Source organism: Pogona vitticeps, chromosome 2 (assembly GCF_051106095.1).
Source record: "Pogona vitticeps strain Pit_001003342236 chromosome 2, PviZW2.1, whole genome shotgun sequence".
In the NCBI taxonomy this organism is placed as follows: domain Eukaryota; kingdom Metazoa; phylum Chordata; class Lepidosauria; order Squamata; family Agamidae; genus Pogona; species Pogona vitticeps.
The window spans coordinates 12,248,988-12,263,456 of record NC_135784.1 but is presented as its reverse complement, the minus strand read 5'-3'; the positions used below and the strand labels follow the sequence as shown (position 1 = coordinate 12,263,456).

The following is a 14,469-nucleotide window of genomic DNA, read 5'->3' as shown; positions in this document are numbered from 1 at the left end:
GAGCTAAAGGAAACCTAAACGGTCATGTGATCACCATAATCAGCAACCAAGGAGGTGGGAGTGCATTCATTGAGAAAGGGGAAATAATCACTCTGTCCCCCACAAACTTCCCCTGATTGAGCTTGCTGGGTCTTTGAGCTGTTACTATTTTAAATTTTATATGAAAGGTGTATTGCAATTTGAGCTACTTTGCGAGATAGAATTCAAAAATAATGGAAAACATTTTGAGGTGTTTCAGTTGTGTGTTGGAATTTATTAACAAAACAAGATGTGCGGTCAAGGCAAAACAGAGCAGTTGGTATTAATGAGGACAAAGTGGAGAGTCCTGCTCTGCAGGCAGATGATGGAAGAAGCTGATGTGACGTCATTTCTCCTCAGCTGCTGCTGTGACTCCCTTTGGAAGGAGAGAAACACAATCCTGCTCGGTCCGAGAGCCTGAACTCCCTGCTCGTTTGTCTCCTTTTTCTCTCCTCAAATATTTGTGAACAGACTCTGGTGACGGGAACTCTTGTGTCTCGTCTGAGTCTATCCTTCCACTAGAAGTGGAAGTACTTGGGCAGCTCAGAGGAAGCTCCGCACTCCCGCCATTTTCCTCCTCTTTGGAGCCTTCAACCCCCCCCCTTGTTCCTGCCTTTCTCTCCCCCCCCCCCCCGTTCGTGCAGGAGGGGGAAGGGGAGGAAAGTAGAGCTACGAAGGCGAAGGAAGAGCCCCTCCCCTGGACGCCCTTTGAACGGGAGCCGGAAGAGGCGGGGAACCTGCAGCGCCTGCCTCTTCCCCTTCGGCCCAAGAAAGGCGCCTGGAGGAGAGAAGCGGTGCTTTTGGGGCGCCTCCCGGATCAGGACCTGGACGGAGGTGGGCGCTGGAGGGGGGAAAGATCGGGGGTGAGGTGGGGGGCAGAGATTTGCAAGGGGGGGTGAGGGTGCCAGCTCCACGCCAGTCTCGGAGGAGAGGGGAGGCTGCTTCTCCCGGTATTGCTGATGGTGCCCTGTTGTGATTTGCGCTGCTCGACCTGCTTGCAAGACGTTTTTTCCCTTCTGTCTCTATTTCGGTGGAAGGGGGAGGGGAATTCAAAGGGGAGAGAGGATCTGTGGGGCCCAGATCCCACCCCCACGGTTAGGGAGACCCCCGCCCCTGCAAGGCCCTAGGGCTTCATCGACGGCCGGGGGGGGAGTTTCCTTCTCTGCAAGGAGACCCTGCCTTCCCCTGAATCCTTCCTGCACAGGAATGGATGCAAACAAAGGAAAGGGAGAAAAAGTAACTTGCCTCCCATCTCTGACCCCCCCCCCCCGCCTCCCTCTAACGACGAAGGACACCCCCCTCCCTGCACTGGGGAAGGCAGGAAGAGGAGGAGGAGGCTCATCTGGGACTTGGGGGTGAGCAGGAACAGTGGGGTTTGGGAGGGAGGGGGGTCCTCCCTGCACCTTCCCTCTGAGGGGGATCCTCTGCCGGACAAGCAAGGGAGTGATTCCAGATTAAGAAATTAATAATGATGTAAGAAGGGGGAGGGGAACATTTCAGCCTGATCTTCTCAAGACTTCATTCCCCTGAGCCTGAAACAGGCGTCAGATGATGGGAGGCAGGCAGGGCTATGCCTGGGGGGGGGGGGTTCCCTGATGCCCTTGGGAAGCAGAAGACGATTATGGGAAGAGGGAAAATAAAACACAACATAATGTTTCCTGTTGGGTTTGAGCATCCAGGATTCTGAACAGTTGTGAACGTTGAGGATCCGATCTTATGACTGCTGATCTTCTGACCTTGCAGCACAGAGGCTTCTGCGGTTTAACCCGAAGTGCCACCACTGGCCTTTTGAGGTACCTTTTAAAACCTTGAGATTATACAGACCCATCATGGCTGGTAACCTGTGATGGATTTTTCTTCCGGAAATCTCTCCAATCCCCCTTTTCAAGGCACCTAGGCCAAATGTGGCAAGCAGTTGTACAGACTAACAGCACAGTTGATAAGGAAATAGGATCCTTAGGGTGATCCTGAGATCCATCGAATTGGCCTTTTTCACTGCTGCCAGACACTGGGTAGACACTTTCTTCGAGCTGTCCACCAGGACCCCAGGATTTCTTTCCTGATCCACCACAGAAAGTTCAGAACCCATTAGCTCGTAAAAAAAAATATTTGATTTCATGCCCCAGTGTGCATTCCTTTACATTTTCTTAAATTTTCTTATATTGAATCGTATTTGCTATTTTACTGCCCATTCTCCCAGTTTGGAGAGATCCTTCTGGAGTTCTTCACAATCCCTTGTGGGCTTCACCGCCCGGAAAACCTTTGTGTCATCTGCCAACTTGTCTACCTGACTGCTTATCCCTGTTTCCAGATTATTTATGAACAGGTTGAAAAGCACCAATCCCAGGACAGATCCCTGGGGGAAACACTGCTGTTCCCCTCTCCATTTTGAAAATTGGCCATTGACAATTCTCTCTTTCCTAGTTCTCAACCAATTCTCAGTCTATAAGAGGACTTGCGCTCTTATCCCCTGCCCGTGGCGTTTTCTCAGCAGCTTTCGGCGAGTTATCGTGTCAAATGTCTTCTAAAAATCTAGATAGACAATATCCCCCAATTTGCTCACATCCACATGCCTGTTGAGATTTTCAGAGTTTTAAAACGTTTATGAGGCAAGACTTGCCCTTACAGAAGCCATTCTGATTCTCCCTCAGCAAGGCTTGTTCAATTTTAAGATTTTTATCTTGGATGAGGCTTTCCACTGTCTCCTCTGGCACAGACGTTAGGCTAACCAGCCTGCGGTTTCCGAGCTCCACCCACCTTCCGTTTTCAAAGATTGGCGTGACGTGTGCTATCCTCCAGTCCTCTGGCACTGACACCGTTTTCTTATCTACCAAGCCTGCTAGCCAATATTTAAGCTCCAGCAGGAGGTCAGACAAGACGCAAGCAGCTGAACCAAAGTCCAAGCAGGACCCTGATGTATGGCCTTCAGCCTCCGGCTCCCTGCTGGGTTTTATGTTTCGACTCTTTTGGATCATCACCTGGCAGATCTGCTTTGACTGTATTCCTGCTTTGAGCAGGGGGTTGGACTTGATGGCCTTGTGGGCCCCTTCCAACTTCACTTTTCCATGATTCCCTGATTCTATCTGTGTTTGGCCTCCAGGCAGTATTCCTAGATGGGCCATCTGCTAGTTGAAAGGTGAAAGGGTGGAAAGTGTGCAATATAGCCATTTGACTTAATACAAATCTCAAGAGAGAAGTAATGCTGGAAGAAACAGAATCTGTAGAGTAACATTTTCTACCCCAAGACAAGGAATAAAACTAATTTTGGCCATATTCGTATATCAATCACCCATTTTTAAATTCTGACAATAGAAACAATTCTAAATTTAAATCTGCTCCTCTTTGTTTAGCCTTTCACACAGAGGCAAGAGTCTAGATATAGCACATACAAATAATCCCAAAACAATAAGAACCAAAATTTGAATTACAAATGGTCCCATGACAACAGAGAGTCCGGTCCATCTCTTGGTCCACTCCCATCACACGGGCTCTGCTGTTTTCTAGATAATTGATTTTGTTTACCATCTTTAGTGTAGCTTTAGTTTGATTCATTTTAATGTTTGTACTCTTGCTGTTTTTCACTGTGAAATATTGCCTTTTTTGATGCACATATGCTCCCTTGGGTCATTTTAAAGGAGAAGGACAGGGTAAAAATATTTCCAGTAAACAGTGGGAGACATACCATGTTGTATGCTACTATTTTCACCGCATGTGTCAGAGGGAAGATACGCCTGCCTGCCTGCCTGCCCACTGTTTCTGCTGCCTGAAGAAGGGAGAGAGATGGGGATGAAGCCCCGTTCAATTGAAACATGAAGGGACATCCCACAAGGAAACGTTTTTGATTTGCTTCATCCATAAAGCCTCTGGGCTGATCTATTTCTTTTCTCCGAGGAAGGAGTGAGACTGAGCTGAGTCGTCTTTGCTGTTTTGGAGACCAAAAACAAAGAACCAAATCCCACAACCCTCCAGGATTTGCAAGGTAAGTGGGATTTCAAGAGGTGGCTTAAGTAGCCTTGCCACAAACTGTCCTCTCAATTTCCCTTCTTCTTTCAACATGTGCAGAGTGTTGATTTTTGGGGTATGGTTTTCTTTGCATCTTATTGAGTTTTTTTCAAAGATTTCAACCCAAACCCCATGGTCACCAATGGCAGGTCCTCTTGATAAGAGGCAAACCTTCCCTGGAACAGACGTTAGGCTAACCGGCCTGTGGTTTCCCGCTGGAATGCCATCACCTCCACTGGCCTTGTTGTTAGCCAGGCTTTCTAAGGCCCACTTGACTTCCCTCTCCAGGATGTCCGGCTCAAGGTCAGCAACCACACTATCTGGCATGTCCAAAATATCCATATCTTTCTGGTATAATTCCTCTGTGTATTCTTGCCACCTCTTCTTGATGTCTTCTGTTTCTGTGAGGTCCCTTCCATTTTTATCCTTTATCATTTTCATGTTTGCACAAAATGTTCCTTTCCTATCTTCAGTTTTTCTGGAACAGATCCCTGGTTTTTCCCTTTTTATTATTTTCCTCTATTTATTTGTCCTGTTGATTTAAGAAGGCCCTCCTGTCTCTCCTTGCTATTCTTGGGAAGTCTGCATTCAATTTTCTGTAAGCTTCCCTGTCTCCCTTGCATTTGGTTTCCCGGCCTCGTTAGACAGCCACTGCTTTCTTCCGTTTCCTTTTTCTTTAGGATGGTTTTTGTTGCTGTCTGCCGTAGAATGTTATGAGCCTTGTAGTGATCCCCCTTTGTGCCCCTTTATTTCTTTGGGCTCCACAAAGGTAAACAAGCCTTTTTTTCTTCTTTCCGCTGCCACCAGGTATTCTTTCAATACCACTTCAATTCCCACACACGAGAGCTGTCACCCCAAAGGGTCATACAATTTTAGGAAGCAGGGGTTTTAAATAAATATTATTTTATTATTGAACAAATCATAAGGAGAATCAAATATAACTGTTTCATGTGTGCATATATTAGATCATGTATTCAATCACTGGTATTTCTCATGTTATGCTTCTGTGTTCATTCCTGCTTGTTCAATATGTTTTACTCTTTCAATTTCCTTTCTTAACCCTTTTTTTAGCTATTCCTAAAACCCCTAACACTCTCTCCACATTTTCTGGTCCCTAACTCTCTCTATCCCTATCTGGTTCCAATAGTCTCTGTCTCTTCCAGCTGTCTGTCATTCTGACTCCGCCCCCTCCTGCTCTATACTCTGATTGACATGCAGGAATGACATCATCTTTTGGGTTCCGGTACATACCTCTCCCCTTAGCAAGTTTGTTCCAAGGAGTAAACCTATAGTGGTTTGCAACATAGAAGCAGTATAATATTTCCACCGACTTATATAATAACATTACAGATTTTAAATTCACCTTAATACTTACTCCACATATTTAACTTCACTCAGTTAACATTTGCAATCAACACTTTCAATTCCTTTGTTATTATACCTTTCCATTGCTTACCATTTTTTTCCATTTATAGTACTTTTATCAATTAATATTTACCCCCATTTAAAACATCGCAATGCAATCGCTTTTATGATTGCAAAAACTCAATCGGTATGCGAATTCATCGTTAAACGGGGCGCTCATTAAACGAGGCACCACTGTACTTATTTTTACTTTTACATGCTTGGAACAATGAATTCGCGAAGGCTTTCACGGCCGGGATCTAATGGTTGTTGTGGGTTTTTCGGGCTCTTTGGCCATGTTCTGAAGGTTGTATTTCCTAACAGTTCGCCAGTCTCTGTGGCCTGCATCTTCAGAGGACAGCAACCTGTGCTTTGGTGTAGTTGGCTAGGGAGTGGAGTATTTATGGCTTTGAGATAGGTGATTAGTGTGTCTTGTTGTGGGTGTATTGTTTTCTGTGGATGGGTGATTAGTGTGTTTTGTTGGGGGTGTATTGTTTTCTGTGGATGGGTGATTAGTGTGTCTTGTTGTGGGTGTATTGTTTTCTGTGGATGGGTGATTAGTGTGTCTTGTTGTGGGTGTATTGTTTTCTGTGGATGGGTGATTAGTGTGTCTTGTTGTGGGTGTATTGTTTTCCTGTGGATGGGTGATTAGTGTCTTATGTTGTGGGTATATTGTGATAATGTCACTGTGGTTGTCATTAGCTGGTCACTGTGTGTAGTGATTCCCCTGTCATTGTGGCTGGGTAGAGTTCGTGACCTTTTGCACGCTGTATTTTTAGAGCTGGGAGCCAAGTTTTATTAAGTTTTGTTAACTTTCCTCTTTTTTGTTGAAGTTCTGCTGGTGCTTGTGGATTTCAGTGGCTTCCCTGTGCAGTCTGACGTAATGATTGCTGGTGTTGTCCAGTATTTTGTTTTAGGGCATGTTCAGCTATTGCAGATTTTTCTGGCTGTTTTATTTATTTATTTATTTATTTATTTATTTATTTATTTATTTATTTATTTATTTATTTATTTATTTATTTATTCAATTTTTACCCCGCCCCTCTAGACAACGTCTACTCGGGGCGGCTTACATCAGTTAAAACAAGTTAAAAAACATAGTCTGCAGTATCTCTCATGTTCTTTGAGTCTGGTGTGAATGCTTTGTTTTGTGGTCCCAATATATACCTGACCACAACTGCAAGATATCCGTTATACTCCTGCGGTGGTGAGGGCGTCCCTTCTGTCCTTTGCTGACCATGACATTTGTTGTATTTTTGTGGTGGGCTTGAATACAGTTTGTAGGTTGTGTTTTTTCAAAAGTTTCCCCATGCAGTCTGTGACCCATTTGATGTATGGAAGAAATACTTTATTTATGGGTGGCTGTTTTTCTTCTTCAGTTCGGTGTTGTTTTCTTGGTTTGATGGCTCTTGTGATTTCATTTTTGGAGTAGGCATTTGCCTGTAGGGCCCAATTCAGATGGTTGAGTTCAGTGTTGAGAAACTGAGCTTCACAGTTCCGATTTGCACGGTCTACCAGTGTTTTGATTATGTCTCTTTTTTGCTGTGGGTGGTGATATGGGTTTTTGTGTAGGTACCGGTCTGTGTGGGTGGGTTTTCTGTAGACCTTGTATCCCAGTCGGAGGTCAGTTTTGCATAGGACCATGACATCTAGGAACAGGAGTTGGCCCTCTATTTCTTTTTCCATGGTAAACTGTATATTTGGGTGGGTGCTGTTGAGATGTTTGAGAAATTCTTCCAGTTTTTCTTCACCGTGGCTCCAAGTTGCAAAGGTGTCATCCACAATCTGGTTCCGATATTGTTTCCTGTCTTCCTTTTGAATTTGTATAGACAAAATTAACCTATTTTACCTCCTCCCCACTCTTTCTAAGTACTGACACCTCTCTGTGTTCCTGTTTCAGTTGATTAAAAATAGTATTAACATCCTCCATGTAATTACTATAATCATCCCTATTATTCTTTTCCTCCCTTTTGGATTTATCTTCATTATTTCTTTTCCTTTGACATATGTCACAACTCTGACAAAATTCTTTTATCTCTTTTCCCATTTTTGGCCTGTAATACTTCTGAGATATTCTCTGCTTAGTCCCTGTAATACTTAAATGTCCAGATCAGGTGAAAAGATCTTGTTTTTGCTGTCTGTATAGAGCTTCTCCATCTTTGGCTGCAGAGAATATAATCAATCTGATTGTGGTATTCCCCATCTGGTTTAGTCCATGTGTAGAGTTGCCTCTTGTGTTGTTGGAAAAGTGTATTTGTGATGACCAGCTTGTTTTCTTGACAAAACTCTATTAGCCTTTGTCCTGCTTCATTTTGAACTTTAAGGTCAATCTTACTTGTTGTTCCTTTTATCTCTTGACTCCCTACTTTAGCATTCCAATTCCCAGAATGAGAAGAACATCTTTCTTTGGTGTCAGTTCTAGAAGGTGTTGTAGGTCTTCATAGAATTGATCAGTTTCAGCCTCTTCAGCGTTGGTGGTTGATGCCTAAATTTGGATTACTGTCATGCTGAAAGATCTCCCTTGGATTCATACTGAAATGATTCTGTCATTTTTGAGATAGTTTTAGGGTGATCACCAGATAATTTGGATAGCAAAGAGTCCTAGAGAGAAACGTTAAAGAAGTCAACCACACACACAAGGATGTCTGTCAGCAGAGTCTTCCATACATACCTCTGGATCCAGCTCTCTCGGAGTTCTCTCTTTTCATAAACATACAAGCTCACAGATAATTGACAGTATACAGATAGGGCAATGGTTGCATAATGCCATTAGGCTTGGCCAAAGAGAGGCTTTGAAGCTAACTCACTATCACTATGAGAAAGAGGAAGGATGGGTAGACATTCCCAGCAGAAGTGTTAAAGAAGTCAAGCAATTTAAGCATCGCAGTGGCCTTGAGAAGAAGTGCCTGAACTGTACGTGTGATGAGCAACTGCAAGAAGTTGCCCCTTCAGGAATTTGATTTATGGATGATTTAATAGGAATTTGAGGCCCCTGAATTGCATCAAACAGGGGTTAGAAATCATGCATCCTAAGGCTCATGAATGCACGACCCCAATTCAAATTTTCAAGAAATTGCTGCCTTTCTAGCAATGCAAATTGTGATGGAGTTTGTAATCCTGGTAAAAACATGGAACATGTAGTCTCTAGGAACTGGTTTGCCATATAAAAATTTGGAGATACTGTGTGCACCTGCTCTGAAGCCATGTAAAGACCTGTTTGCCGTAAGCAATTACCATATTTTCCATGTATAAGACTATATAGAATGAACAGATGGCAAACGATGAGCTGCGGATTGCCATGTGGCAATGTTAGTTTTTCCTTTCTTTGAAGCTTCAGTTGAAGTCAGTCTTCCTATATTCCCTCCATCAATGACAGATTTGTACTTTCAGATCCCTATAGTCAGGATCAAACCCAAGGGATTTGAGGGATTGCTGGACCTTTGGGCTGAAGGAGCTTGTCCTAGTTCCCAGTTGAGATGTTCCATTAATTGAAGGCGGAATAGCAGCTTCCCATTAGTTTCTATGGATGGAAAAGAGCAAATACGGATCAAATGGTTTTGAATGCATTCCTATGGGAAATGCAGATTTGACCTGAGAACTTTTTGACTTGAGAACCGCCTTCCAATACGGATTAAGTTCTCAAGTCAAGACCCCACTGTATTTAAAGAAGCTTTTTTTATTCCCCCTTATATTGCTGGCCATACGTTCCACAAAGTCTTTCTTTGCCCTTCGTATAATCTTAGTCTATTTCTTTTGCCAGAGTTTGTGAACCTTTTAATTTTCCACATTTGGAAAGAATTTCCATTTATGGAAGGGTCCCTTCTTTCCTGTTAACGCCTCTGTAACTTTAGTAGTTAACAATTCTGGCACTTTCTTGGACTTAGTTCAGCCCTCCCCCTTTTTTTGCGGTATACACTACCACAGGGCCTCTACTACTCTTGGTTTAAAGAGACTCCATGGACTCTGGAGATTTTTAAAAAAACCTTTCCTTTCAACTTCTTTCTAACTTCCTTCCTCATCTGAGGGCAGTCCACTCTTTGGAAATCAAGGGTTTTTGTTTCAGATTTGCTTGACGCTCTCCCCCCAACAAGCAGGGCAAAAGAGATGGCCGCATGGTTACTATTCCCAAGCGATCCACATCCGGAGTCACCTGTCCTCTTTTAGGCTCCGTGAGAAATTGCTCCTTTAGCATGTCAGGAAACCCAGTCACTCTTTCTCGACTCCAGCACACATTGACCCCGTTGATGTGAGGAGAATTTGTGTTCCCCATAATTACAATCTTGTCCCTTTTGGACATGTCCCTGATTTCTCTGCATTTCAAGGTCCACCTCAAGTATTTGGTCTGGAGGATAATAGCACACAAACACACACACGACACACTATCTCATTCCTCCTTAGACTGGTAGTTTAACCCACAGTGATTCTATGATGGAATCAGACCCACCATTCATCTCCATTTGACCTAGATGGCCACCCCACCTCCAACACGCCCCTCCCTATACCTCCTATAGAGTTGATAGTCTGGGATTGCATCATCCCACTGGTTCTCCAAATCCCACCAGGTTTCCATTATGGCCACTATATCAATGTTATCTCTAGCCACCAAATGTTCCAGCTCTCCCATCTTTGCTCAGATGCTTTGGGCATTTGCATAAAAGCACCTGCTTGTTTGCTTCTCCTTCCAGTGGACCAATAATTCCATCCCATTATGCTCTCAGTCCTAATTACTGCACTATCATCACTTTGTTGTTTTTGATATGTTCTTAATAATCTCTGCAGACTTTGTCAATTCCCGCCATTGACCACTAACTGCTCTTTACCCGTTCTCAATTATCCACTTTTACTCTTCCATTCTAACACTGACCTGTTTTCCCCCTATTATTCATTTTTGCTAAACAATCCTTTAATTCAAATATTTGTTTCCTCTTTAATCAACTTTGATTGCTCTTTAATCAACTTTCCTCTTTACTCAACTTCTATTTTTCTAGAAATTAAAGTTACAATCATTGGAGAGAATATGAGAAGGAAAAGAAATCAATATACTTTGAATTTCACATATTTCTTTGGTTGTGGAAATGACCATCCCTTCATTACACCTCCCTCCAAAAGGTCCCTCAGTGGAGAGCCCTTCCAGCCTAAAGCCCAAAATAAAACTCTCTGGACCGGCCTCATCTCCTCCCTGGTTCTCTTCTCTCACCTTCTTGCCTGTCTTTCCTTCCTGTTCCGTGACTCAGGCAGAGCCCGAACACACCATTCGTTATTCCTGCAGATTTTGGAAGTGGTTGTTTCTCTTTTTCTAATCTACCAGATGATGAAGAGGAGAAGAATTGCCCAGCAACATCTGGAGCAACCTGGGCAGGAACTCATAACCAAAAAAGAAAACAGAGAATTGAAAATCCAAGTGGGCAGGAGTGGAGATCATGTGAAAGAACTCACGCAGCGGAGAAACCACATAAACGCATATAATCTCAGTAGACATCTTATAACTCACAAAGGGAAGGAACCGTATCCATGTTTGGAATGCGGAAAGAGCTACAATCGGAGTGGTACCCTGAGGTTACATCAAAGGACTCACACTGGGGATAAACCACATAAATGCATGGAATGTGGAAAGAGCTTTACTCAGAGTAGTCACCTTAAGTTACATCAAAGGACTCACACTGGGGAGGAACCACATAAATGCATAGAATGTGGAAAGACCTTCCTTCACAGTGGTGCACTTAGGTTACATCAAAGGACTCACACTGGGCATAAACCACATAAATGCATGGAATGTGGAAAGAGCTTTAGTCAGAGTAGTCACCTTAGGTCACATCAAAGGGCTCACACTGGGGAGAAACCACATACATGCATGGAATGTGGAAAGAGCTTCGCTGTAAATTCTAACCTTAGGTTACATCAAAGGACTCACACTGGGGAGAAACCACATAAATGCATGGAATGTGGAAAAAGCTTTAGTCAGAGCATTAATCTTAGAACACATCAAAGGACTCACACTGGGGAGAAACCACATAAATGCATGGAATGTGGAAAAAGCTTTAGTCAAAGCGTTAATCTTAGAACACATCAAAGGACTCACAGTGGAGAGAAACCACATAAATGCATGGAATGTGGAAAGAGCTTTAGTCAGAGTGGTGTCCTAAGATCACATGAAAGAACTCACACTGGGGAGAAACTACAGACATGCATGGAATGTGGAAAGAGCTTCAGTCGGACTGATCATCTTAGGTTACATCAAAGGACTCACACTGGAGAGAAACCACATACATGCATGGAATGTGGAAAGAGCTTTAGTCGGAGTGGTAACCTTAGGTCACATCAAAGGACTCACACTGGGGAGAAACCACATAAATGTATGGAATGTGGAAAGAGGTTCATTCACAGTGGTGCACTTAGGTTACATCAAAGCACTCACACTGGGGAGAAACCACATAAATGCATGGAATGTGGAAAGAGCTTTAGTACAAGAGGTAACCTTAGGTTACATCAAAGGACTCACACTGGTGAGAAACCACACAAATGTATGGAATGTGGAAAGAGCTTTAGTCAGACTGATCTTCTTAGTTCACATCAAAGGACTCACACTGGGGAGAAACCATATAAATGCATGGAATGTGGAAAGAGCTTTAGTCGGAGTGGTAACCTTAGGTCACATCAAAGGAATCACACTGGGGAGAAACCACATAAATGCATGGAATGTGGAAAGAGCTTTAGTACAAGTGGTAACCTTGGGTTACATCAAAGGACTCACACTGGGGAGAAACCACATAAATGCATGGAATGTGGAAAGAGCTTTAGTCAGAGTGGTAACCTTAGGTCACATCAAAGGACTCACACTGAGGAGAAACCACATAAATGCATGGAATGTGGAAAGAGCTTTAATACAAGAGGTAACCTTAGGTTACATCAAAGGACTCACACTGGTGAGAAACCACACAAATGTATGGAATGTGGAAAGAGCTTTAGTCGGACTGATCTTCTTAGTTCACATCAAAGGACTCACACTGGGGAGAAACCACATAAATGCATGGAATGTGGAAAGAGTTTTAGTCGCAGTGATGTCCTTAGGTTACATGGAAGAACTCACACTGGGGAGAAACCACATCAGTGTATGGAATGTGGAAAGAGCTTTAGTCAGAGTGGTGTCCTGAGGTCACATGAAAGAACTCACACTGGGGAGAAAGCACATAAATGCATGGAATGTGGAAAGAGCTTTAGTCGGAGTGGTAACCTTAGGTCACATCAAAGGACTCACACTGGGGAGAAACCACATAAATGTATGGAATGTGGAAAGAGCTTTAGTACAAGTGGTAACCTTAGGTTACATCAAAGGACTCACACTGGGGAGAAACCACATAAATGCATGGAATGTGGAAAGAGCTTTAGTCGGAGTGGTAACCTTAGGTCACATCAAAGGACTCACACTGTGAGAAACCACATAAATGATGGAATGTGAAAGAGCTTCAGTCACATGGGTGCACTTAGGTTACATCAAAGGACTCACACTGGGCATAAACCACATAAATGCATGGAATGTGGAAAGAGCTTTAGTCTGAGTTTTAATCTTAGGACACATGAAAGGTCTCACACTGGGGAGAAACCGCATAAATGCATGGAATGTAGAAATAGCTTTAGTAGGAGTGGTACCCTTAGGAAACATGAAAGAACTGACACTGAGGAGAAACCACATATATGCTTGGCATGTGGAAAGAGCTATATTCAGAGCTCCTGATAAGAAGGCATGAGGAGCTCATTGAGTTTTGTGCTGGTTGCCACTTTAAAGAATAAGCAACAAAATGCTGAAAACCGAGAGAAAAGAGAAAAATGAAGTGTAGTTTGAAGTACCATTTGTGACGTGTTTTACTTCTATCGTTAATTAGCCGAGATATATCAGAAAATAAACGTGGAACCATCTGCTGAAAAATTGAAAATAACCACATATTTTGCAATAGGCACTTTTTCAAAATTAGTGTAAAAATAGAAAAGGATGGATGTTCTAAGGCTAACTGACGAAAGAAATGCAAGTAGTGAAGAGAGAGTAGCTGTCATTTATTTCAGAAAGCTTTACCCTCATAAATAATAACAGTAATTGGTTTTTTGAGAGGGTACCAATGAATTTCTATTCTCCATTTTTTATGAACATATATATATACTGTATTGTTCATGAAGAACTAGGTGGTTCTATGGCAATGTATTGAGAGTATATTGCTCTGTAATGGTAAGGATTGTTGGAAGGAATGGAAATTTTGGTTTTTCAGGCTCTAGTCTCCTCAGGCCCTGGACTGCATTGGGTGGGTGGTGACCAAATCTTTTGATCCTTAACATCTGAGCCTTGGAAAGATTTGGTTTTTCTGACTGATGAAGAACCAAGGGAATATAAATATTGGAAGAGCTCTCGCACAAAGTGTTATTAGAAAGGAATGGAGAACCGTAGATTTTTGGCTTCATGAATTACAACAGAACATTGGAACTGATGCCGGGTGAAAGTCCTTGGAGGAGTGGAAAGATAACTATCAGGTAGGGACAGCCAGCAATGGATTTTACACATGGCTGGCTGAGAAGAAAATATTCTGTTTTAATAACACACTTAGAGCCAGATATTGATTTTTTCTTTGTGTACATTTATTTTTAATGTTTAAATACTTGTACATGTCTTTCATTAAAAATTATAAACTTTTTTCATTTTTGATTGTATTTTTAGAGAATTTGAAGTGTTCTGAAGATGTATTCTCTGTCTTTCTAGCTTATGACCTCCAGTGTATTAATGTGTTTGTATTTTAGATTCAAGAACATATTAAGTTTTCCCTATTATCTAAAATTAAATTCCTGCATCTTTTTACAAGCTGAAAGGATGTATTGTAAACAAGACTGTAGTTTTTGTATAACAGTATGATGTTTGGATTGAAAGATCTTTACCGACAGTTTTTTCCTCATGACTGTAAGAGTGCCTTACATACTTTTCTGGATTTAGTATATTTAAGTATGGATGCAAGAAATGATGTAAATAAATGAACTTGTACAGAATTAAGAAATTTTGAAATTGCC

The 14,469-nt window shown here is 42.5% G+C and overlaps 1 protein-coding gene and 1 long non-coding RNA gene across 9 annotated transcripts; both read left to right on the top strand.

Annotated features, from left to right (window-relative positions):
- Positions 1-707: 707 nt before the first annotated feature.
- LOC110070872 (uncharacterized) lies at positions 708-14,456 on the top strand. 8 transcript variants are annotated; one of them, XM_078387526.1, is made up of 4 exons: positions 710-852; positions 1,762-1,811; positions 3,914-3,997; positions 10,733-14,456. In XM_078387526.1, exon 4 carries the CDS (start codon positions 10,733-10,735, stop codon positions 12,878-12,880), a length of 2,148 nt encoding a protein of 715 aa, XP_078243652.1. In that variant the 5' UTR covers positions 710-852; positions 1,762-1,811; positions 3,914-3,997; the 3' UTR covers positions 12,881-14,456. The 8 variants fall into 8 exon arrangements, with proteins under 8 accessions (XP_078243655.1, XP_078243656.1, XP_078243652.1 ...); XM_078387527.1 differs by having other exon boundaries at positions 3,910-3,997; XM_078387523.1 differs by having other exon boundaries at positions 711-852; positions 1,698-1,811.
- LOC140703862 (uncharacterized) lies at positions 12,896-14,456 on the top strand. The gene has a single exon (XR_013542552.1). It is a non-coding gene; the product is annotated as an uncharacterized LOC140703862 (long non-coding RNA).
- Positions 14,457-14,469: the final 13 nt, after the last annotated feature.

Excerpts from the sequence above, each read along its gene's own strand:
- LOC110070872 (XM_078387530.1), top strand. The coding sequence starts at position 10,733 with ATGATGAAGAGGAGAAGAATTGCCCAGCAACATCTGGAGCAACCTGGG.